Source organism: Mus caroli, chromosome 4 (genome assembly GCF_900094665.2).
Source record: "Mus caroli chromosome 4, CAROLI_EIJ_v1.1, whole genome shotgun sequence".
Classification (NCBI taxonomy): domain Eukaryota; kingdom Metazoa; phylum Chordata; class Mammalia; order Rodentia; family Muridae; genus Mus; species Mus caroli.
The window spans coordinates 19,516,997-19,543,157 of NC_034573.1; the positions used below are offsets into that span (position 1 = coordinate 19,516,997).

At 37.9% G+C, this 26,161-nt stretch overlaps 1 protein-coding gene across 1 annotated transcript in view; it reads left to right on the plus strand.

Annotated features, from left to right (window-relative positions):
* The window catches only part of Mms22l (MMS22 like, DNA repair protein), a 104,441-nt gene that overhangs the window by 64,711 nt on the left and 13,569 nt on the right, over window positions 1-26,161 (plus strand). Inside the window, exons 14-19 of the mRNA XM_021160342.2 lie at window positions 8,377-8,570; window positions 13,449-13,599; window positions 16,896-17,044; window positions 17,935-18,077; window positions 23,010-23,169; window positions 25,021-25,190. Coding sequence (XP_021016001.1) covers window positions 8,377-8,570; window positions 13,449-13,599; window positions 16,896-17,044; window positions 17,935-18,077; window positions 23,010-23,169; window positions 25,021-25,190 — 967 coding nt within the window. The remainder of the gene's footprint in view (window positions 1-8,376; window positions 8,571-13,448; window positions 13,600-16,895; window positions 17,045-17,934; window positions 18,078-23,009; window positions 23,170-25,020; window positions 25,191-26,161) is intronic.

The following is a 26,161-nucleotide window of genomic DNA, read 5'->3' on the forward strand; positions in this document are numbered from 1 at the left end:
CCTGCTAAAGCAACAGAGCCAAGCAGTCATGAACTGTACTTACTGAACCCATGAATCCAAGTATAGAAACATGAGGATGCTTGATTCATTGGCATTGGGCTCTTAGTTCTTTCTTGCATTGTTGTTTCCATCCTTGCAGATTAATTCATCTGGCCCTAGCAAAAGCTTAAATTATCACGTCCTTAACCTTTGATATCCTTATAAAATAGTGTATAATCCCCATGAATTTTAACTTTTGGTATATTGCAATGTTGCATCTAGTGTAGGGATTTGCTCATATTCCACTTTGTAGCTACTTTTAATAGTTTTGTATATAAACAAATACAGTATTATAACACTAGAAATATGCATTACTTATTTCAGTCATAAAACGGCATTTGAGAAACCACAGAAAAATGATTTTTATTTGGGAACATGGAATCTATTCTGATTGCATAGGTCTCAGTTCAGGTTCTGTTGCACATGTGCAGAATAGTCTGGTCTGTGCTTTACTGTAGTTAGAGTTTTCAATATAAAATAAGGTCAGCAAGAGCAATTAAAACTGCTTAGATAAAGACTAGTGCAGAGATTATAAGTCATCTGGAATTTGCTGGCTAATAATAACAGTTCCTCAGGTTTTTGTTATTTAAACATTTATAAAGAACTTGTCAATAAAATTAACCACATCCAACGTTTGTGCTTACTTTGTGGCCAAGAAACAACAAGAAAAGGAGAGTGGTTAATTTAACTTTTAAGGAAGGTTTATTTAATAATTAGAAGGAATGAGGAAATATTCCTTATATGAGGAAGTGCTATATTCTGGCATGTCTGTCTCCGGACCTATACTTTTTCAGTGATGTTCTCCTGACTAAATTACACTCACTAGGAATTGAAGCAATAGAGTTATACCTGAACTACAAGCTGTCTTGACTTACATGCTACATACCTGTTTTCACATATTTGATAGGTTACCAGCTCTGTAGATAATTGTGGGACTTTATATTTCTGTGTAATGAATGAAAAACTGAGTTCCAAATTCTAGGTCATAATCTGTTCTTCTTCCTAGACAAGTGTTCATTTATACACTTTTCTTCACAGACCACAGAGCTCCCTTTATTTCCCCCAAGTCATCTGTTGTATGTCACTCACTGTATACTTTATAGCTGGTACTGCTTCTCTATAGAATCTGTTTGCTCAAAGCAGTCATAGCTCTGCTTTGATCTCATCATCCACCCATGCTCCATGGAGTACTTGTAAAGTACTCCAGGATTGGATTTGTAAGACTGGTCTCTTGTTTATCACTTGTACGTCATAGCCTGGCCTGCACAGGTATTCTGAACAGAACTGAAACTGTGTTACCTCATTATCAGAGGCTGTGAAAGTTTCTGTTTACCTAGAGGCATTTGAGGTTGCTCTCTCCTCCCCACTTCCAGATCTTAAAGACAGGATTGTATTAGATAGTGGTTCTCAACTTACCTAATGCTGAGACCCTTTAATACAGGTCCTCTGGTGACCCCAACCATAGATTATTTTCATTGTTACTGCATAACTGTAATTTTGCTACTGTTATGAATCACAATATAAATACCTGTGTTTTCCAATGCTCTTACCCCTAGGGAGGTCATGGCCCACAGATTGAGAACTGCTGTATTAGATAGTTTTTAAGGTTACTTCCAGGTTTAAAACTTTGGGACTTAGGTTGTATGTTATTTTTGTGTAGTGAAGCAGTTAATAGTTTCATTTCACAGAAATGGAACTGAGAAACGCATCCAAGGGTATCTGAAGGACCCTCATTGTCTTTCTGCTTACCAGCACCTAATCAGTTGGATACTTGGAGTAGTTCTACTCAGTTATTTGAAACAGTGTTTTGTTGGTTTTTGTTTGTTTGTTTTTGTTTTACACTAATGCAGAGTTTTAAAGTCACCATGTTTGAAGTAGAGCTAAAAGAATCGTTCAGCCTTTGCAGATTTCCTGTCAAGTCCTACCCATCACATTACTGTGTCATGTTTGTCCTGTGGTAGGAGCTTCATCAAAAGTTTTTCTTTTCTTTAAATTGTGAAACACAATACATTTCTTTAAATTGTGAAATCAATGCATACCAAAAAAGTAATCTATTGTGTGACCAGTTTATCACAGGCCTGCTAAGTTACCAGGGAAGAATGCAGAGAAGAGCCACAGATTGTGTTTGTTGCCACTTCGGTGTGGTTGGGGAGTGGTGGGACATGTGGAATCAAGACAGATGAAAACGAGAAAACAGATCGTGGATGGTGGGGGAAGGGGAACTGAGTAACAACATGTGCAAATCCCTTTAGTGTGAGAAAAAGTCAAGACAGCAGAACTGAATGTGAATAGTGGGTGTGAAAGAGCGTGGACTTGTGAAGACTTGTGACTTACAAGACTCCCTTAGGTGGCTGTAAGAACCGTTAGTTACTGCTGCTCTTCACTCAGTAGAGCAGGAATTGGGAAGTCATTTCTTCCAAGTCACACAGCTCTGCTCTGCCACAACTAGCTACAAGCACATTCTCTTTTTGTCTCAATTCTTCATTTATAAGATTTGAATAATAACTGTTTCTGCCTCACAGGATGAGAAATAATAGTTGACATAATGCAAGGCTCAAAGTAAACACTATTAAATGCTAGGTGTTGCTATTATTTCTACTATGAAAGCTGCAATTTGAGTAACTTGACACTATATTTTATTATTTATAATGTAAGATGGTCTGGTTATTACACTTCCACATGTGTGTATCAGAATTATTTTAACCTATATGAAAATTGTCTTTACTCAAAGAAATTTCCAAGGGTTGAGGAAATTTATATCTTTTTGTTTTAGTTTTACCTTTTAGGCAGCAAATGGCTTCCTGTTTTCCCCCTGACGGTGGTGGAAGGTAGAAGGTTTGAAGATGCCTGTGGCATCTGGAGTTACAGTGTTTCCCTTCACAGTGGGCCTAGAGATGGCGCTTCCTTTATAAACTGCCTGCACTTTCCAATGTTCCACTGTCACTACTCCTTTATAGTTAGTTTTCCATTCCAGAAACTTTGATTTTAAAAATTACCCAAGACTGCACAGGTATTTTGAACTGGTGGTTATGTGCAGACATTTGATTCAGCCTCCATAATGTCCGATGCTTGCCGTTTCCTCTTTTTCACTGTGATTCCCTCGGGGATGGAGACATTATGATCGAATATTAATTCCCCTGGAAGGCAACAGACCTAGTAAGTCTGGACACTGGAGCTCTGAGTAGGAGCATTTGCAGGTTCTGGTTATGCAGCTTTCTCAGTGTGCAGTACTCAGATGCACATTCTCTAACATGCTTTGTGGGGGTCAGTGTTTCAGCTTTAATTAGACCCCATCTTTCCTCTACTCACTCTGCCTTGAAAGGAATACACCCTGGCAGCATTGGATATTTACATAATGGTTTGTGTTTTACCATTATGTATTCAGATCTCTGAGTCATATCCCTGAGGTAACCAGTAGATATTCCTGCTGTGTCATCATTTTTTGCTGCAGAGGTAAAAGGTGGGTCATATCTGTTGTCCTTTTCAGTACTGCCTTGAGTACATCTTTTCTACTCTTAGGTAATATGGAATTCTGCTATTTGTTTCAAAGCTCAGGGCCACCTTTGTCTCTCCTAGATCTTTTCTTCCTTGCTGAAATTTCCTTAGTCCACATAAGATGAAACAACAACAACAATTAATGTTTAATCATTTAAAAACATGTATGTTGTAAAGGAAGCATCTTTCTTCAGTGTCAGGTTTAGGCTTCAGTGGTCAGCCCTTAACCATGTGAACTTTGGATGTATTGTTTGACTCTTCTGCTGTCAGCTTCATCTTCTGTGATGAGCCATCTCATGGGTCTTAGATTTTCTTTATTTAGTTGACATGTCAAAACATGGTATTTATACATCTTGTGGGGTAACATGTTGTTATGCATGTATATGTTACGTAATGGTCAAGTCAGCTCAAGCACATCTCACTCTTCAGACATTTATCCTTTCTTTTGGTATAATGTTCAAAGTATTTCAAACTTAGAATAGTTTTTTATTTTGGGCGTGGGGGTCCTAGTAGAGATTAACACCAGGGCCTCGTGCATGCTAAGCACGTCCTCTACCACTGAGCTATGTCACAAGCCTCTAACTTTTGGAATATACAGTACATAATTATTGTGTATACTCATCTTACATTGCATAGCACAGCAGAATTTATACTCGCCTTTCTATACCTGGATTATTTCACTTAATGTCTTCTCTGTTTGTCTGAAATTTCATTATTTTTGAGGGAAGAAAGAAGTAGGTTGATGGACACACATGAATATCCATGTATGAAGGCTTGAGGTCAGCGTTAGGCGTCTTCAGTGGCTCTTCATTTTAGTTAAGGCATGGTCTCTCATTGACTTAGAGGTGGCTGACTCAGCTAGTCTGATTGGCCAGCAAGTCCCAGGGATCCTTCTGTCTCACTCTTCCCAGTGCTAATACTATAGATGCATGATCCTTCACCCAGGTCTTCTATGTAGGGGACAGTGCTCCAAACTTGGCTCTCCAAATTTGCTTGGTGTGCCACTAGTTTTATGTCAACATGACACAAGCTAGAGTTATCTGGAAGGAGGGGACCTCAATTGAGAAAATTTCCTCCATAAGATCCAATTGTAGGACATTTTCGTAATTAGTGATTTGTGGTTCCATCCTGGTCTTGGGTTCTATAAGGAAGCAGGCTGAACAAGCTGTGATAAGCAAGCCTGTAAGCAGCACCCCTATGTCTGTGTCATCAGCATCAGCTCCTGCCTCCAGGTTCCTTCCCTCTTTGAGTTCCTGTCCTGATTTCTTTTGATGATGTACCACAATGTGGAAGTGTAAACCAAATAAACACTTTCCCTCCCAACTTGTGTTTTATCACAGCAATTGAAACTGGGACACTGGACAAGAATTTTACCAACCAAGCCATCTTAAAGACCCAGAACTTTATTCTTTTATGGCTGAGTTATATTCTATCATATATATAGGTCCCATTTTCTCTTTTCACTCTTCACTTGGTGGACAAATAGGGTTGTTTCCATTTCTTGGGAATAATAAGTGATACTACAGGAAACATGGGAGTGCAGATGTCTCTTTGACATCCAGACTTCATTTCCTTTGGATTCATGCCCAGGCATGGGATTGCTGGATCATATGCCATTTCAGCTTTAATATTTTCAGGACCTCTATAATGACTGAACTAATTTATAATCACTCCTGCCAACAGGGTAAAAAGGCTCCTATGTTTCTACATTATCACCAGTGCTCATTACCTTCCTTTGTTTAATACCCTAGAACCACCTTTTAAACTAGGGTGTACTCTTAGTATAAATAGTAGTTTATATCTGTCTATCATGGAGATGTAAGGGTCCAGTAGAAAAACAAAACAAAACTGAATTTTGCTGTACAGACTTACAATAATATCTTTCCCTGTCTTAGGAGTTAATAGCAGAAAGAGATGCCTTGCAAATAAAACTTTACATTAAAACAGACGTTTGTTTGAGAATTTCATCTATGCTTATGCGTTTTCAAATCCATTTTATATTTCTCCCTTGCAATTCCTCCTTGATACTAGCCATTCTTAACTAGAATGAGTCATCTCACAGTATATCATTGTGGATTTAGTTTTTATTCCTCTGATGACTATTGATATTGAGTGTTTTTCATATGCCTGTTAGTTATTTGTATGTGGTCTTTTGAGGCATGTCTGAAATATTTTTAAGTGATTTTTGTTTTGTTAATAATGAGATTTTTGGATTGCATGCTAAACCCCTTTCAAATGTGTAGTTTGTAAATATTTTCTCTCTGATTCTAATTGCTTTAACTTGACTGTTTCCTCTGTAGTAGTTAGCATTTTAGTTCAATATTCCAGTTGTCTTATTTTTGGATTCCTATATTTTGGGAGGGGTGGGGCCTTATCCAAAAGCTCCTTGACTATTCAGTGTCCTGAACTGTTTCTTCTAGTAGTTTGTTTTAGGTCTTATATATAATTCTTTAATCCTCTTTGAAGTTTTTGTTTTGTTACTTGAGAGGGCTAGAAGACTGCTCCGCTCATCCACTCATGTTTTGAGGTAAGATATTGAAGTATAGGCAGAATAGCTTCAAACTCATGGTCCCTCTGCTGCATCCTCCTCATTGCAGAGATTACAGGTGTGCCCAGCAAGCAAAGTAGGTGGGAAGCTTGCAGAGAGAAACTGATCAGAGACGTTACTCCTTCACAGGGAGTAGGTTTGAGTGAGTAAAAAAATGGCTTGCAATCATACATTATTATTATTTAAAATCTATACCTGAAAGAAAAAAAAAACTACTAAAACCCAGGGTAAGGTGTCATTATTTTGGTTAGACTTCAGTGCATACTGTCTCTTGTGAGGCTAGGCCGGGGCCTAGCAAACACAGAAGTGAATGCTCACAGTCAGCTATTGGATGGATCACAGGGCCCCCAATGGAGGAGCTAGAGAAAGTACCCAAGGAGCTAAAGGCGTCTGCAACCCTATAGGTGGAACAACAATATGAACTAACCAGTATCCCGGAGCTCTTGACTCTAGCTGCATATGTATCGAAAGATGGCCTAGTCGGCCATCAGTGGAAAGAGAGGCCCATTGGACATGCAAACTTTATATGCCCCAGTACAGGGGAACGCCAGGGCCAAGAAGTGGGTGGGTAGGGGGCTGGGGGGAGGGTATGGGGAACTTTTGGGATAGCATTGGAAATGTAAATGAAGAAAATACCTAATAATAATAATAATAATAATAAAAAGTATTCCTGATCTTTTCTGTGTTACCAGGGGCAGTTGAAGAATTCTAGTAGTGCCTCATTCCCTTTATTCTAAGCTACTGGACCCAAATTGGTCTTTAGCTTCTAATGTAAATTGAGAGCATCTCGGGAATGTTTTTATATGGAAAACATAATAGATACTTAGTTTTGGGGTTTTGTTTTGTTTTAATGAGAACAGTTTACTTCTGTGAAGGTTCTATGCCCCAGTATAGGGGAATGCCAAGACCAGAAATGGGAATGGGAGGGTTGGAGAGCAGGGGGAGGGGATAGAGGATTTTCAGAGGGGAAACTAGGAAAGGGGATAATAACATTTGAAATGTAAATAAAGAAAATATCTAGTAATTTTTTTTAATTTTAAAAAAAGAGAGAATAGCTTTTTGTTCTTTCCCAAGGCATTTGTACACTTTTAATGTACTTTTAGTAAGATTAAGTGGTGTCCCGTGATGTGCAGAAATACAATGTAAAGGGACAGAATTTCCCAATATTATGTAATTTATACTTTGAATTTTTACTCCCTGGTATATAGTCATGTGACAGAATGTAGTCTTATAACCACTTTGTAGACTGACTTTAGGTACATGTCCTAAATAAACTGCTTGAAAGATCAAGAAGGCTACCTTAAAATTAACTGAATTGTAAAGTACTCTCCTTAGTTGAAAACAATTTCTGACAAAGGAAGCTTTGGGCCTTCTTTGGTTTGGTTTGGTTTGGTTTTGTTGCATCTCTGCTTTCTGTGTAACTGCAGAGAGCAAAGAGAAGGATGATAATCCACAGTTACTTCTGCTCTTCAGGTTGGTGTGGCACTGATGGAATCAGACACAGAAAATAGTCATACTCTACATTTAACATGACATTTTATTTGTTTCTGAGTGGATTGCTTTGTAAATGCCTCTCTTCCCAATCATTGAGAAGTTCTTTCTTTGCATAGATAGCCTGGGAATCTCAATTTTCTGCACCTATGTTTCTTAGGTTTCAAAGATGTTTAAATTTTGAGTTAACAAAAAGTAGTTAATGATAAATCAGAATTTAAGACACATTAAATTATGCTTTGTTAATGAACAGAATATTTTATTGTCTGTGAAAATTATTTCCTGGGTTCTAGTAGCCAAGACTCCATAGTTTTGTATGCCAGCACAAAGCTGCCTGCTTTTTTACACAAGAAAAAATGTTCAATTGGATATACCCTACCTGAACCAAATGTTCTTCTTACCTTCTTCCCAATATATCTCTGTTGAAAAACCCTCAAGAGAAAATGGTTTAAAAAACTGTTTTAATGCTTAGATTCTAAGTAAAATCACTTGACATACATGAATTGCAAAATGCAGAACCTCATTCTGAAGTTGCCTGTTTCTCATTTAGACCTGACATATTAAAAAAGCATATAATTAATGGTTGACATTAGTAATTAACATTAACTTCATGGTGTTTGATATGCCTTCTTCATTCATCCTTCAAATAACAAGAAATATATTATGCCTTGGCAAAAAGGTTTCAGTTATATAAATGCTCCTTCGGTTTTCACAGGATATAAATGTGAAAAACAAAAAAAATGTGTTAAAAAACAGTCTGTTTTCATTTCTTGAGTGTTAGATATATTTTTATTTCTTTTCAGGAGTGTTCATCAGCAATTGTGTCAGGAACTTCAAAGAGAGAATGTGGACCTAATTGTGCAGTCTTCATTATCGGCTAAAGAGCGCCCCCTGGCTGCCGTCGCTGGTGCACTGTGGAGGCATTTCTTTTCCTTTCTCAAGAGTCAGAGAATGACACAAGTTGTGCCTCTCTCCCAGCTTGCAGATGCCGCTGCAGGTCAGCATTAGCTGTTCACTGCTCATTGCTTTCTCCTGTTGCAGACTTTTGCCAGTATTTCCCTCTGTCTTCTTGATAACAGTCTCTTGCTTTATAACACTCATTAAGACATATGATGGGACAAATGGCATGCTTAAACTGGGTGTGTTTGGCTTGCGTATTTAATCACTGAAAAATTAAATGCTTATTTATTTAAAATAAAAGGTAATTTTTAGACATAACACTGAATGTTCACAAACTTTTCTTGCTCTCACAATTATTTGGAAAGTAAGGTAGCATTTGATTATATCTGGCTCAAGTAGTATGCTTTTATACTTTATGAACAGATAACTAAATATAAGGTAATTTGTATAGAGAAAAACAACAACAACCCTCCAGCCCTCAGGATAGAATGGAATGCTTAGAATGTTAGTGTTCTGACTTCACCTAGATTTTATTTTAAATTATAATTTTTATTTAAATTAACTAAATTGACCCAAAGACGTGTCCTTATGCGTTAATGGAATCATGTACAATTAGGCAAGATTTTTAGATATATGGACATTTTGGCAATTTCCTGAGAAGTCATTATACTTTTCTTCAAAGAGCTATTATGTCATAATGTGTTAAAAAGTTCTGGAATGGACAAGAGATTTGATTGTTACTAAATGTATGTAAAGAGAGTTCATTTAAAGGGTTTTTTAATGTATTTAACCATAATGCTTTAAACAAACAATGAGGACAAAACTCCCTATGGCCTAAATCAGTATTTTATTCTGGGATGGAAGGAGAAAGATGAGCTAAAAATGGCGGAATGAATGATAAAAAATGGATAAGAAGTTGAGCCTTGGAGCAGTTCAGACTTTATACAAACTACATAAGACTGTCTACACATATGGACAGAAGACAGTGGCAGGTCATGCTTTCCAACTAGTGTCGTGTCTGAGATAATACATATTGTTAGTAAGTTGAAATTTATTCTGTCATCCAGAATTTTAAAGCTAGACCATCAGCAGAAGCAGTTTTGTGTTAGTTTAGTTGACACTATCCTAGGTTCTAAAAGTAAGTGCCAAGCAAATTCAAACTTAATGGCATACAGTTCTGATTTGAAGTAGAATTAGGTTGACAGAAGTTATTTAAATACTCAGCTTTGCATGTACTAGGGATATACTCATTGGGGGGACCACCACAGACAAAAATACCCCATTCTCACAAAAGTTATGATCTAGTGAGTGATGGGGCCAAGAATAATTTGTTGCTGTTGTTTCTGAGAGTCTTGCTTAGTTGGTTCAGTAGTAGCTGTGAATGGAAGTCCAAGGATCTAGCAGTTACTCAGTCCCACATGGCAAGCAGGTGAAGGAGCGAGAGCGAGACTCCCTTCTTCCAATGTCCTTATATTGTCTCCAGCAGAAGGTGTAGCCCAGATTAAAGGTGTGTTCCACCACACCTTTAATCCCAGATGACCTTGAACATGGAGATCTAATCTTCTGGAATCCAGAGCCACTATACCTCAAGATCTCCATACCAAGATCCAGATCAGAAACTTCTATCTCCAAGCCTCCACATAAGGGTCACTGGTAACCCTTCCAGTTCTGGATTGTAGTTCATTCCAAATATAGTCAAGTTGACAACCAGGAATAGCCACTACACCAGTCCTGTGGGAATTGTGATCCTGTTGCCTCAGCTTCCTGAGTCTGGTTTACAGATGAAAACACCATATCCAGCAAAAACAAACCAAAACAGGGCAGGGGAGAGGGGAGATTACAGTTTAAACAGAGTACTCAAGGAGGCAGTGACATGGGGAGCGAGATCAGTGCTTAGGGAACTAGAGGGAAGAGACAGACAGAGGTGGAGGGCAAGAGTGAGAGGCAGACATGTACTTAAGTGATGAGAAGTCTGCCCTCTGCCTTCTGAGCAGCTGCAAAGACTTCCACGTTGATGTGGAGATTAGAAGTTATTGGTGGTTTTTCAGAAGAGGAACTACAGTTGTTCTGCTGATGAGGTAAAGGGAAGCAAAGAGGGAAATAAGGCAGTTGGAAAATTATTCAAACAACTGAAACCAAATTGGACTAAAGTTGTAGTGTAGATAGTCAGAAATGGTCAGATCTAAAGGAAGCAAAGATAAAACTAACAATATGTACTAAGCAAAAAAGGTAATGTGACCAGAATAGTTCATTCATGAAAGGTGTCTAGAGTAACTAGCAATTTGCTTATAAGAAGATTAGGAAGGGACTATGACAGAATATTGAAGATTCTTAAGTTCTTAGAGTGTTTTGGGTTTGTTTTAAGGTATTCATTGAAGTCTAAATATGTTAAATGAGGACTTGAATATAATAAGCAGGCTTCCTAGAAGAGCTCTGAGCTGGCAGTTTATTTGTAATCTATCTATGGGTGAATAATCTTTAAAGCCCAGAAACTGGCTAAGATGGTTATTAATATAAGAATGGATGAAAACAGAACACTGTGGATCAGTTCACAGTGTATTTCTGTGCATATTTGTGGCTCAAGAGAAACAAGGAAGGGCACTGTAGAGGAGTGCAGATAAGATGCAAACCAGCAAAGTGTGATGCTGTGGAAAAAAGGACAGGGACCTGCAAAAAGAACTTTTTTTGGATTGATTGATTGATTGATTTATCTTACAGTCCAGATTTTATTCCCCCAGCCCCCATCTCCACGAGGATGTCCCCACCCCCATCCCACCATACCTCCCCACTTCCTGGGGCCTTCAGTCTCTTGAGGAGGGTTAGGTGCATCTTCTCTGACTGAAACCAGACCTAGCAGTCCTCTGCTGTATGTGCGTTGGGGGCCTCATCAACTGGTGTATACTGCCTGGTTGGTGGTCCAGTGTCTGAGAGATCTCAGGGGTCCAGCTTAATTGTGACTGCTGGTCCTCCTACAGGGTCACCATCCTCCTTATTTGCCTGATGACTTACTGCTGAATAAGGTCACCCCTTCTAGTTCTTTTGAACTCTGGCTGGCTGGTTCAACTCAGCTGTTGTGGCTCAAACTCCTCTCCAAGCTGACTGATTGACTGGCTTCTCTCAGCTTCTCCTGGAATTACTCTGCTTGGCAAAACTGCCTCTGAACTCCACTCATCTGACCTACTCTGTACTTGAAAGAATCTAGTGGGGAGAATCATGAGAGACTGTCTTGATGCAAACACATGAGGTAGTTTAATGATGGAGCTCCAGACCAACACGGATCTCAAACAGGAGACAACAGTTGTCGGCCATGTGACTCAAAAGCTAGCGGTTTTTATAGAAAAGGGTCTGGGGCTGGGGGAGGAATTGGCACGGTCCATTTAAACATCAGCAGACTGTACGTGCAGATCGAGGTAACAGCAGAGCATCTGGTTAACATTTAACCCGTGTCAGAAGGGCGGGAGATAGGGAGGCACCGGGCCAGTCCAGACATGTCATTCTCTTTATCTTTATGGCCAAGCAGCCTCAGGAATGTCTTAACGACAATGGGCCTGCCCGGGCATGTCCTGGCCTGTTCTGCTATGTTCTCAGCCCCAGGTTTCAAAGCTCACAAACAACTCTTTGGGCTAGTTGACATAAATTACATGAATCATAGGTCTCAAGTTTTATTTCCTTTCATTCTCAGCTCCACTCGGTGGAACTGATTGATTCTTTCTCCCTCTGCCACTCTTTAAGTCACCTCTTTTTCCTGTCTGTTCTCCTAAGAGTTGGGCATATCTTATTTTTGACTCATTCTGTCTCTGTGATTCATCACTTTGTCTACCCCTTAATTAGTCACTTTCAAACATGACTGCTTCCTTCTACAAACTACTGTTACCCTAGAGATGGGTACTAAGGGCATGTCTGTATTCCAGCCAGAGGGATTGAAGGTGTGTGGGGAGTCTTTATTCCAACCAGATCGCAGAGATGGGTGGGGGCATATATGGTGTTTGGGGATGGGGGTGGGAGTTCGAATGTTTCTGCACTGTTGGCTGCTCAGCCAGCGAGTTCCAAGGACCCACACAGCAACACCAGGATTACAGATATGTACCCTGCAATCATGTGTGTGTTCAAGATTAGGGCTCAAGCTATCATGCTTACACAGCAAATTTTTCAAGATAGAGTCCTTAAAATGAAGTTTTACAGAGGTTATAATTGGTAATGCCAAGTCCTTTGGGTATCAACATGGGAGTATTTAAATATGGGGAAGGATAGTCACTGGAATAAAGGAATTCCAAATAAATAAGATCATGGCAAAATTGCTGTTGAAGAATAATATGAACCTGGGCAGCTGGAGGGTATACATCAAGAAGAGCATGTTACTGGTATAGTTTGATGTTGTATGGAGATTTAAAGCTAGATCTGTTAGAGAGGAAAGAGTGAGAATGGTTTAGAAGTAGCAATGTAGAGCAAGAAGTAAACCTACCTTGTGTGTGAAGTTGGTAGAAGGGAATGAGAGAGCTTCCTAGGAGGCAGTGCTTCAGTTGACCTGGGAGCATAGGTACAGACTGAACTGATGGGTTTCTAGATCGTGGGTTCTGAAGAAAGTGGGTGTCTTTAATCATGGGAAATCACTGTTTAATAGAAGAGAATGTTGGTTATCGGCGGTGAGCATGAGTGCCTGTGGCAGGTGGCAAGTCAACTTAATCAAAGAAGACTGGATGCAAGAAATACTTTTTGACTAGGTCTCTGAATTATAGTCAAGCACTGGCTTGACTCGAAGGAGCCATATCTGTAATCATATTACTGAGCTGGATGCCTTTAAACCTTTTTCAAGCTCTAAATGGTGTTTACATTGACAGCATGAATTTAGTTGTTTAAACTCAAATTACATTTTTGAATGTTACATTTTATTTGAGATTTTTTAAATCCTTGTAATTAGAGGTGAAGAGGTGGGGTTTGAAAATGTCTTACCTGAACTTTCTCTTTTTAAATCTAGATTTTACTTTGCTGGCAGTGGACATGCCAAACACAGCACCACCAGATCTTCAGCCACAGCCAGTTATATCAATAATTCAGCTTTTTGGTTGGGATGATATCATCTGGCCCCAACTTGTAGCAAGATATTTAAGTCATTTGCTACAAAATAGGTATGTACGCTTAAGTACCCTGGAAGGGTTTTTCTAATATAAACAAACGTTTATTATATATCCTTTGGCAGGCGACATTTTAACAATAGTAATAGCAGGGAGTATAAAACCTAAATTAGTGGTTTGATTTACACACACAAACACACACAAACATATATGTATGTATGTATGAATATATGTATGTATGTATGTATGTATGTATGTAATTGTTACAAGTTCATACTCTTAGCCTGCCTCATTATCTTAAAGTGACTTTGCTGTATTCCCTAGGGAGAAAAATTGTATAGATATAATTGCTGAATCAATAAAACACTGGTATATTTAATATTTAGACTTAATGACAACTTTAAAGACTTGATACTTGTGAGATCATGAACAAAGCACTTCTCTTAAATCATGCTGTTTAATCTTTCTGTATCTTCTGCCATGCCATACAGAAGCTATGAGGAACAACTTCAGTAATATATAGAGGTGTCTATGAAAAAATGAGATAAAGTTACTGTAGATGTTGTATAATGTGGGAACTTTATAAAAGCATCAAGATGAAGAGGATGAATTCACCCCGGCCTGTGAGATGGAGCAGTCCTTCTAGCAGCTGCCTGGCAGGGATGTGAAGTGATGTAGTGAGTCAGTTGTTTTCTAAGGACATCAATTAGCTAGCATCATTAAGCATGTGTTGTCTCATTGAGCTTTGACTTATAAAGTAAAAGAATTCAGCACCAGCTTTTAGAATTTCTTCTAGTGTGAGAATTCTCCAACAAAAGTGAATGTTTATTTATTGCTCTTAAGTCACTCACCTTTATTAACATGGAAGCCCCTAGGCCCCAAAGTAAAGACCAACTTGTAAAACTGAACCTTTTTAATTATATAATTTTAAGTGTACAGTTTAATATTTCCTTCCTTTGATGACTGCACATATGTAAGACTGTGTGGTGGTGGTGCTAAGAAACTTCCCAGTGGTAAGTTTTCTTGTAACTAACCATCACTAGTTACATAAGAAACTACTGTCCATGCCCCACCAAGACCACATTTGAGCATCTGTGTTTTTCAGGATTACTGGTAGCTTGGGCATACTTCCCCTATTGAGTTTGCCTCCTTGTGTCAAAGTTCCAACTCTCTTACATGCTCTTCAGTAACTGCACCCAGAGATGTGTGTAGGGAGAATTATGGGTCCTTTTTCGCACAAGTATTGCTTTCAGCTCAAATGTGTTACCTGGGCCCTCTTAAAAAGTTCGGCCCATTGGTCCAAAGAGCCTTTATACTTAGTAATGTTCTCATCACCAACAAAGAAGACTATAACCTTCCTCTTTCAAGCTTGCTTGCTTGCTTGCTTGCTTGCTTGCTTGCTTACTTGCTTTCTTTCTTTCTTTCTTTTTCTTTCTTTTTTTGGTCTCTTTGAATGAGACCTGTTCTCCTGCTCTCCTTGGTCATAGACTTTGGGCAGAGGGTTGCCTTTCTCTCTGGAGAAGGAACTCTTTTTTTGCATTCTTTATTTGTGTTTCCTCAGCATGGCACTGTTTAGGTAGAGCTTAGTCTTCAGGTCCATTGGTGTTTTGTTTTGTTTTTTTTTAGTCTTCCTTGAGTGTTCCTGAGCCTCTCAACACTATCTCTCTCTCTCTCTCTCTCTCTCTCTCTCTCTCTCTCTTATGAGAATACACATGATGGATAATTCAAAAGATTTATTTTGAAACATGAGGTCCACCTTAGAGATGTAAGACACAGCCTCTCTGGGGAGCAAAAAAGGTATCTGTGTGTGTGTGTGTGTGTGTGTGTGTGTGTGTGTGTGTATACACTCATGCATATGTGTATTTGTATATAAATACTAGTACTTATTTTTAAAATAATACTTATTAGTAACAGTTGAAGAAACTGAAACACAATGTTGTTAATTAGCTCTGATCAATTTGTGTTGTATTCTTTTAAAGGAAAACTTCAATTTAGAGTGTTTTAGAACTTTTAAAAATCTGATTTATGTCCATTTAAAAAATGGTTTTAAGCCAAACGTTAATGCTAACACTCAGGCAGAATCAGTGAGGTCTTTGAGTTTCAGGTCAGCCTGATCTACATATCAGGTTCCAGGACAACCAAAGCTACGTACATAGTGGACTAACACAGTTAGTTAACTGATTAATTAAACATTGTTTTAGGGGTTGGGGAGACAGCTGAGCGGATAAGGTGTTTGTTGTATGAAATGATGGCATAAGTACAGAATCCAAGTACCCAGGTAAAAGTGACCCTCTTTAACCCCAGTGCTAAGATATAAAAGTAGGTGGACTATATAGGAGCTTGCTGACCATCCCCAAGTGGCAAGCACTAGGTAAGAGAATCTGTTTCAGAAACTGTGTGGAAAAGCAATAAAGGAAGACGTCCCAATGAAAGCCTCTGGTTTCTCTATGTGAACCTGTATCAAAACAAAATGAGAAGACAAAGATTGTTTTGATGATGCATAGTGTGATGTTGAAGTTAAAACTATGCCCATCATTTTTATCCCCAGCAGCCCCTCATAGATCAGAAATTAGACTCAGCTATGTTTGGCTTAAGAGAAAGAGGTTTATGCCATTGTAACCACATAAGCCAACCCTTGAGTACATCAGTGTGTGATTATAGTGTTAGATAGGTTGCTCTCTGTACAAAATTAGCTTTAAGACTTACTGGGAAGGACCTCAGTGCCCCACCCTGCCAAAGCTCAGGGCAAACATGAATCTCTGTGAGTCTTTGCACTGATATTTACAGATTAAAATGCAGGTATGTGAAGAAAAAGAAAGAAAAAGGAAGTTTCTTTTACTTCCTGGAAGATAGTGTATTGGAATTTTGTGTGTGGTAATCTTTGATAGTAAGTGCTTATAAAGTGAAGAAGGAAGGATGAAAACACCATTGATTGGTCCGTCAAGAGACATATCTACAGCGATATTTGTCCTAAACAGCTTTTTTATTAGCCTCATCTACTAAATGCTATTGATACTTCCATTTTTTATTTGTTTTTATTGTTTGGGTTTAATTGCTTACCTATTATATTATCATGCCTTCTTGCCAACTTTTTTTTTCTCGACATAAGCCTATAGATACACTAACAATAGAAAGGGAAAAATAAACATTAGAATATTAGAAATGAAAACAAGGGTGTTTAACATCTTGTTGGTTACATCTGCAGCATCCATTTTCAGCATGTCTGAAGTACTGAGTTCATCTGAAGTCAGGGAAGCCAAGGGAGTTGTGTGAATGTGGTTTTTCCAAGCTCTGTTCTCTGGGGATCCCACTGCACTTTGGTTTTAATGTTCCTCAATTTGTTTTAGCAGCACAGTATGTGAAGCACTTTCTCAGTCAAGCTGCGTGTCTTCTCAGTCCTTAACGATAAGATCATGGGTCCGTTGTGTTTTGCAAATGCACATAAAACACCTCTCTGACCCTGACTTGCTGCTAGATGTGAATCCTGAACAGGCCGTGGGTAAGTGTCATTCATACAAGGCATGCAAGCAGATATCACATATCCAAAATATACTTAAAATTAGCTGTAAATATATATAAAATGTACTTCTGCAGCCTGTTTCTTTTATTGATACTTTATTGTTATTACATATGGCACATAGCCCTGCTACAAAGCTAAAGGAATTAATTTCCTTAGCGCTAAGAACCAAAACTTCTTCCTCAGGTGACAGGCTGCTTTTCCTCTGGAGAAGGGGATCCTGTACGAAAGAGAAATCTGAAACGTACTGAGTCCCAAGATAGAAGACTGCAGCTAGAGAGATCTGCCCATCTTCACAAAATATTTTACTTTTCTGTGTTACTATTAGTCACTGAAGATAATTTGTGCATGTTAGAATTTCCATGCAGTTCTGTTTTATATGTAATGGCTTTTTAAAAAGCTGTTATTTGTAGCTTCTTGTAAGTTTCACTGAGGCTTGCCGGGCAGTGGTGGTGCATGCCTTTAGTCCCAGCACTTGGGAGACAGAGGCGGGTGGATTTCTGAGTTCGAGGCCAGCCTGGTCTATAGAGTGAGTTCCAGGACAGCCAGGGCTACACAGAGAAACCCTGTCTCGGAAAAAAACAACAAGAAGAAAGTTTTCTCTGAGGCTGGCCTGAGAAGGTTGTACTTCTATATCTTGTATTGTTTTTTATGCCTCAATAAATTTTTGAGGTTAGGATAATTATAAGTATGACAAGTCTAATTTCATTTTTAATTTTGTGAAAATTTGAGTTTTTGTAGCATACTTTCAAAATTGAAGGATGTATTCCAGCATATGTATGTATGTACACTAGTATATTTATAACTTACATAAGATTTTAAATTGTATTGCGTATTTATTGATAAGTATGATCATTATCTCACCTTAATAGATAAAGAGTACATGGACCAGCTGGCTGAGATGACAAGGTTACTATTTACACTCTCAGAAGTAAAGGATATCTTCTCAAAGGCTCGAATAGAACATTTACCCAGCCCCGAAGATCCCAAACGAGCACTCATTCAGTTCCTTGAGGTATTTTCGTTACTATAATCTTCCAGATCAATTTTTTTTTTCAGAAAACCTTGAAGTATTATTAATTTTTTTCTATAAAATGAATTGTTTAACTTAAGTCATATCGTTAGTTGCCTGCTGTTATAAAATTTTGGAGTAAAGAAAGTGTTGCTCTCAAGTATAGTGTGATTTACTCTGAAGACAGAAATTCCACATGTAATGAATAATAAAAGTAAGGCAGAGAACGTGGAAGCTTTGCTTCAAGGCCACCTGAAATGAAATAATATCTTATTGTTAATGTTGGTGGGTTCCAATTCAGATACTAACTAGTATAGAGTCTACAGTCGTCCAGCTGAGTATTTACTGGCCCACAACAATTCTGTAAATACAAGCAGAAGCTATTTCATAGTAGGATCAGGACTTGAAAATCAAATATTTCTTTTGATTTTACTTTCTAATAATTTCCATTTAAAATTATAGTTTCAATCATTAATTTTAAAGGAATGTAATGTATGGTAGTGTTTATTTCATCCTAGCTGAAACTGTTGATGTTGGGATTATTGTGTTTTGTACATTATTCATAGCAAACGTAGGTTTACTTTCAAGCATGTTGATACTAACTACATGAAAATACGATGTTAAGTGTGTGAAAATAATTTCAACCAATAAATTATTTCTATATTGTTAACTCAGTTAATTCCACTGATTTCCAGTAATTTAAGATAAAGTTGTAGAAGAATTAGAGATGGCAGTCAGCCCTAATGATAGCTAATAATAACAAAATAATATGCAGATGAGAAATATGAATTGCTGTTGAGGATTTTATGTGACTGTTGAGTAAGTCCTGACCAACAGTTTGGGGTCACAAAGGAAGGTCACTAGTAGGTAGGTCTCCTCTAATTTAATCCAGCCGAAATGAATCTTTCTTTTTATCAATAAATCAATGACAGGTTTTTGCAAAATGCTAGATAGCATTATCTAGGACTCCTTAGGGATTTGAAAATCCTAATGTTGTCTTTGATCTAAAAGGGACTTTACTGATCTGAGAATTGAAGTTATACAAAGGTTAAAATAATAATACAAAATGTTAAATACTTAATGTCAGACTGTCAGTAGATTCATCAATAGTAGAAAATCAGAGTTTCTTGCTGTAAAGTATTTAGAATGTATCCTGTGAAGAAAGCAAAAGGCTTTTTTTTCTTTCCTCAGTAAGTCTTATTTGCTAGATAACTTTTTGGGAAAGTTAGCAAAAGTCATATACACTGTGGTTCATTTTAGGAGGAATGGAAAGCTGAGACCACTGCTCCTTAGGAGAGGTTTCAGATGTCCTCTTGTTCTCATGGGATTCAGCAGACAGCCTCTAGAGCCTGTCACAGACAAAGGATGGAAAGGAACAGGAGAGAGAGGAAAGGTACATGGAATGAAATCTGGACATCAAAAACAACAACAACAACAAAACAAAACACCCCAACCCAAAAAAGTTTCCGTGAGTCTTTTCCCAATGAAGTTACCCAGGACATAGTTATTTCTGCAGCAACAATTTGTGGCAAAACATCAGATTTTTGTTGACCAGAGAACCTTAGCACTGAGTGTCCATGACTAGTTATATACACTCCCCTTGTCTTACACTTTGTAAATTCCTGACTTAGAGAATGAAAGCAAGAATCCAATATAAAACCTACTGATTGTAGGTATAGTAAACCATTCTCATAAGAGAATCACAGCAAGAATTACTCCAAAACGTTAAAGCCCCAAATAGTAAGGCCCATTCTTAGATGTGGGCTTTTTTTTTGTTTGTTTAAGTAACATACTAATGTTGGGCTTAATGTGCTTTTTCTACATGGAAATAATAGTATGGTGTGGTATATATGTAGTTATCAAAGTACTGAGAACACATTATGGGACTAGAGAGATGATTCATTGAGTAAGAGTACTCGCTGCTCTTAAAGAGGACCCAGGTTTAATTCTGAACACCAACAAGGCAGCTAACAGTGTTCCCTTCAGTTCTGGGGGATTTACTGTCTTTTTACCTCTGAGAGAATTACACACATTAAATTTAAAAAGAAAAGTGTATATGTGTGTGTACATGTATGTTATCTATATATACATATACATATATATATATTTGTATGTATATATTACACATAATATATATTGTTTTAGTAGGGTTTCTATTGCTGTGAAGACGCTCAATGATCATACCAAATCTTAAAAAGGAAAACATTTAATTAAGGCTGGCTAACAGTTTCAGAAGGTTAGTCCATGATTCTCATGGTAAGAGGTATGGCAGCATTCAGCTAGACATGGTGCTGGAGGTGGAGCTGAGAGTTCTACATCTTGATCTGAGGGCAGCAGCAGGAGACTGTGTGCCACACTGGGTGTAGCTTGAGCATAGAAGACTTCAAAGCTCACTCCCACAGTTACACACTTTGTCCTAGAAGGCCACATCTACTCCAACCAGACCACACCTAATAGTGCCACTCACTGTGAGCCTATGGGGCCATTTTCTTTCAAACCATTACACATATTATGTATACACATATACATATTTCAAATACATATTTTTATCTATTTGAAAATGTAGAAATAAATGGTTTTTAGTCTGGTAGAAATTAAAGTTAAACATACTTATTTAGGTATCATGATCACAACTATTGAAATATGGTTTATACACTCCTGTGAGTTACTGATACCATCTCATGATGTTCTTTATCCCAAAACCATAATGACGTTTTCACAAATTTTGTGAAAGTGAAAGCATGAACCAGCACTATGGCCTCAGATTATTATATCTATTAAAATTTATACTTTTATAAATTAGAAAAGTAAAACTAGTTCATTAAGGAATAGTATTAATTAGGGAATAAGATTTAAATGCTCAGGAAATTTCAACCCTTCAGCTCAGTCTCCAGATGAAACTTCAGAGTGCACGTGAAGGGGCTTCAGTGTGCCAAAGCAGTACATTGATTGTCTCAAGAAAGAGCCTGTGAGCACACGGGTCACAAGCCGCGCTCACTGCTTTTATCTTGAAAGAAAACTGACAAAATGTGACTATTCAGACTTGGGCATTTGGCAGACATTTCTTTTTTTCAGAAATGAATGAAGTAAGTAAGCCTATCACTTCAAAGAAAACAACTGACAGTATCTGTTGCTAAAAAACAGTTGAGGTTTTCAAGAGAATTAAAATTTGGGCAATTTACATGAACCTTCATGAGCTGAGAGCTCCCTGATATTTAAAAGCTTTTGTGGGAATAGGACACTATCATTTTTTTCCCAGGATGGAAATGTCAACGTTGGGAAGCAATATCACTCATTAACTTTACAAATTTCTAAAAGTATTTAGCAACCACTCATGAGTAAAAGAATCATTCAGAATTCAGAGTTCTGAATTTTGTTTTATTGATGTGTTTTTGAGTCCATGAGAGTGTCCAATTTTAGTTACTGTTGACCTCTAAGAAATGTCACTTGAAAATTTGGGCATAATAGGATGGAAAACTTCCTATTTGAAACAGGAATATGAAACAAAGTTATTTGAAACAGCTTTCAAAATACTTTCTAGCTTTGTGTGTTTGTGAGATTAGACATTCTTCATTCATTGTGCCCCTACTCAGCACCTACCAGCACCGTCCTCTTTCTCTTTGCCTGTTTATCTTGACCTAAACAATAAAAGTTTCAAGATATTTGTGCTTGTAAGGGATAGGAGATCAAAAGTTTGTGAACTTCTGAGGAATGAAATTTTCAAATAGCGAAAGCCAAATAAAAAAAGGGTTGGTTACTAAAATACATCTCTTCTCATTTGCCCATGCCACTGGGCTTCTTTCCTCTTCCCTCTTCTTCATTCCACATCACCTACTTCTGCTTTCCCTCAAGACTGTGCTTCCTTGTTTACCTACCATAGTTAGACCTGTATTAGACAATACAGCCCCTTGCTTTGTCCGCTGATTTACCACTAGGAGCTGGTAAGGAAGATCACATTACTTTGGTGCTGTTTTGGTTTCAATATAGGCCATTGAAATCCTTTGTGAGCTCCCAGTGTGATCTGAAAATTTTCTAATCCATTCTAGGGTTACATCTTGATTCTTTTCTAGCTTTTTACAGCCTGCTTACATTCACGCTCCTCCCAAGCTTGGAGGGTTTGTTATCGCCTCTTCTTCCTCTTCTTACTGCCTCACCTCACATTTCTGTTGACCACTGCTTGGTTTGTCCCATCTTTAGCCTCTCAATCACATTTTCCTCAGTTCTCCACTAAGACAACTTAGCTAGCTAGCTAGTTGATGTCTCATTAAGAATATTCTTTAAGCTGTAAATTGTGGGGGGACATCAATTCATATCATAGAGCTGAACTAAGAGATTTTCCTTGTAAGAATTTGGCAATGCTACTTGCTCCTCTCCTGTAGGAATTTGAAGATTTCCAGTCATGTGAATTATGAACCAACCTTTTGGAAAGCTTTAGCTGACTATAAGCTTCTTGTATAACAGTTTGATGTTTCTTCTCTCTAATGATTTTGTGAATCTTAAGTCCTGTAAATAACTACTGATGAATTGTTTTTGTTTGTTTGTTTGTTTGTTTGTTAATTCTTCCATTGACCTTTAGTTATAAAAGGTTTCACTTCAGGTTTTTGGTTTTTTGTTTATTTGGGGTTTGTTTGTTTGTTTTGAGACATGGTTTCTCCTGTAGCCCCTAGCTGTTCTAGAACTCACTCAGTAGACCAGCCTGGCCTTGACTTCAGAAATCCTCCTGTCTCTGCCTCCTGAGTGCTAGGATTAAATGTAAGCACCACCAATGCCTGGATTTCACTTGTTTTAATGTTTGTGAGTCTTTATTGGAAATTTAAGAATTAAGGCCTAAGTATAAGATACATGTGTAGTGAGAAAGAAATAAAAAAGTTAGTTTTCAAAGTCTGTGTTGTATAAGACTTGGAATGTGTAAACCATGCTTTCCTCTATTTATAGGCTGTTGGTGTGACTTACAGGACTCTGCAGACATTTTCTGATAAATCTGCCATGGTCACAAAGTCCTTAGAGTACCTTGGTGAAGTATTAAAATATATAAAGCCCTATTTGGGGAAAAAAGTTTCCAGTGCAGGGTTGCAGCTGACTTATGGGATAATGGGTATGTATTCCATACATGTTTTTGCTGCATTTCCTTAACTCAAGCCAGTAAGATCTAAGTGGAAAGAAATATATAGACTACATCACTTAATTCTACGTGCAGGCATAAGAAAGCATAAAATACAGTGGTTTGCTGAAGTAATTCATGCTGGCCCTCATTTTTTTGCTGTGCTTTTGTTGATACTGATATTAATTATGATAATAGAATATATGTCCAAGCTAACTGCTGCAAATAGCCCATTTGAATCAAATTGTGAATACCCAAAACCACTAAGATGAACCTTCTGTTGATGTTTACCTACACTTGGCTAGAAGGTAGACTACCAGAAAGTCATCGCTTCCCTTTGTTGTTCCTGGTGTTCTCTGCATGAAGGAGGTCCAAAGAGGATTAGTAGAAACCAGTGACAAGGCTCCAAACCTTATTCCTCACACACTAAGTTTTCTCTTTTCCAAAGAAGTCTTTTTGTACTTGTTCTGTAACAACGGGGTTGATGTTTCTTTAGGAAGTCAGTAATTTGAATATCTTTGTTGACTAGAACCATGTTGCTAGCCAAAAATAGGAACTGAATAAAAGGAAATGAGAAAATTTTCCTTAGAAGTCTTACAGAGAATGTAAGTTTTGTGTTTTTGTTTTTTTGTGTTTTTTGTTTTTTTTTTTTAAATTTTACCTCTATGGCCAAAACCTTGTATCTATTCCCTTTAATCTTGTGGATGTATAAATAAACTTTATTTGGGCTGTCTGAAACCTTTTATCTTTGTTGTGAAAGATAAAGGAGAATGTGAAACTGTGGAAATGTGGATAATGTAGAAGGCACCGAAAGCAGTATTGCAATTCAGATTACTTAATTTTAGGAAAAAAAAGTGAGTGGAAAGATTCATTATCAGTTCAACAGTAAGATCTGTATTATTTTAACTCAAGCGTATGATTTATTAGTCTCTAAGAAAGGTTTCTGACATTTGCAGATTTAGTTTTTGCCAAGGTAAGTGGATGATTACAGAAGAATGTCTTTACATTACAGAGTACATGATAGCTGTGTCAGGAATCACAGAGTCCCGTGTGGATGGATGATTTGTGCATTTTGGGCAAGATTTTGCTTATGAGGGCTTTTCTTGTTGTTTTGCCTTGAACTGGTTTTGTGAACATATAGCTCTAGATTCTTTCCATCTGTCTATGTCTTAAATGTAGGAATGGGTTATATGGCTAGTAAATTACTCATTTGTTCATTAGAAATTAGAACAAATAACTTGCTGTTTTCTTTACATAGAAGACTTAGAACATAATGGAGAAAAAGCAAGTATAAAGGCTGGCGAGTCTGAGCCTGACTGAGTGTGTGAGGGTTAGGGTATCATAACCATAGGTGCAGGTGGGACCATTGAAACTCTCTGGTTCCTAACTCAGGATACTGCTCCTCTTTGTATGCAAGGCTGCTAGTAGAAGGCATTAAAACTACATCCCAGGTTAAAGAGAGTATCTGGGACTCTAATAATAGTTGAATAATTTCTGAAAAAGAGGAATTGACACACTGGTAGTACCTTCAACTCCCCTTCATAATTGTCTTTCTGAGGGTGTGAAGGACTGGAGAAAGTTGGTTTGGCTTTGATTTAGTTCTCTTTCTTTCTGTGTCATATGTCATTTCATTGTCCCTGTGCCTTTGTTTATTCTTCCCCTGTTTTCTTGGTTGAGATTATACCAGTCTCCCTTCAGTGCCCATCTCTGTATTCCCACTGGCTTGGCCTTTGTCTCGTTTGTCTTCCTTGTTTTTTTTCCCTGATAAAATGAGTTGTTTTTAAAGTAAGAAAATACTCTGATTAGGAAATAATTGTAACTGAAGCTGTTCCTCTTCTTTCTTAGGAATTCTTGTTAAATCATGGGCACAAATCTTTGCCACCTCTAAAGCACAGAAACTACTTTTTCGGATAATAGACTGTTTGTTGCTGCCACATACAGTGTTCCAGCAAGACAAGGAGTTGCCTGGACCCATGCTGACTGCAATTCAGAAGACGCTTCCTCTCTATCTACAGGTGTGCTGAGTTTGGAAACTGCCTCAAAGTGTAGTTTGAAATAAAGGTTTAAATCCCCAGACGTTTTAATCCCCAGAGTACATACACACCTATGAGGCATATCCATTGAAAAAGGTTTAAATGACTTTGGAGCTGTCTTTGAAAACAAAGGTGAAAAAGGCAGGATCCTAAATGTGAGAGCTGATAAAGGCCTTGGACGGAGCTGCTTACTGGCTTGTTTTATGTGGCTTGCTCAGCCTGATGTCTTGTAGAACCGAGGATGACTAGCCCAGGAATGGGATCACCCAAAATGTCCTGGGCCCTCATTCATCAGTCACTAGTTAAGAAAATGCCTTACAGATTGCCTTCAGCCAGGTATCACGGAATTGTTTCCTCAACTGAGGCTCCTTCCTCTCTGAAGACTCTAGCTTGTGTCAAGTAGACAAACAAAACCAGCCAGTAACATAACCAAGACAAAGGAAAGAGCTTTAAGAAAAAAAAATATCTAGCATACTGGGGAAAGGCAAATGGTTCTGTTGTGGCTGGAAAATCATTTAGGAAGAGACTTGTGATAGATTGCTTTATATTCAGTACCAAAAATGTGGACTTCATCTCACACATAGGAAGTGCCGGTAGATTAGGAGCAGAGAAGTAAAAGGTCTACTTGTATTTGAGAAAAATTATGCTGCTGTGGGAGTTAGATTTAAGACCCAGGAGGCAGTAGTTAGTTTATTGAAATACTAGAAGGTTTAAACTAAGGCAATGAGATTAGAGCCTATGTATATGTTAGAAACTGATGCGCTCTGATTAAAAATACATGCTAAATATGGTGGAAAACAGAAATGAATGCTTCCTAGACTAGACCAGTAGAGTCTAGAATGTGGTGCTGGTAACGAAACTGGGGAATTCTAGAGAAGCAGCAGTGAAGATAAAAATTGTGGAGTTTTTGTTGTTGTTGTTCTTTGTTTGTTTTGGTTTGTTTTTTTCTTTTT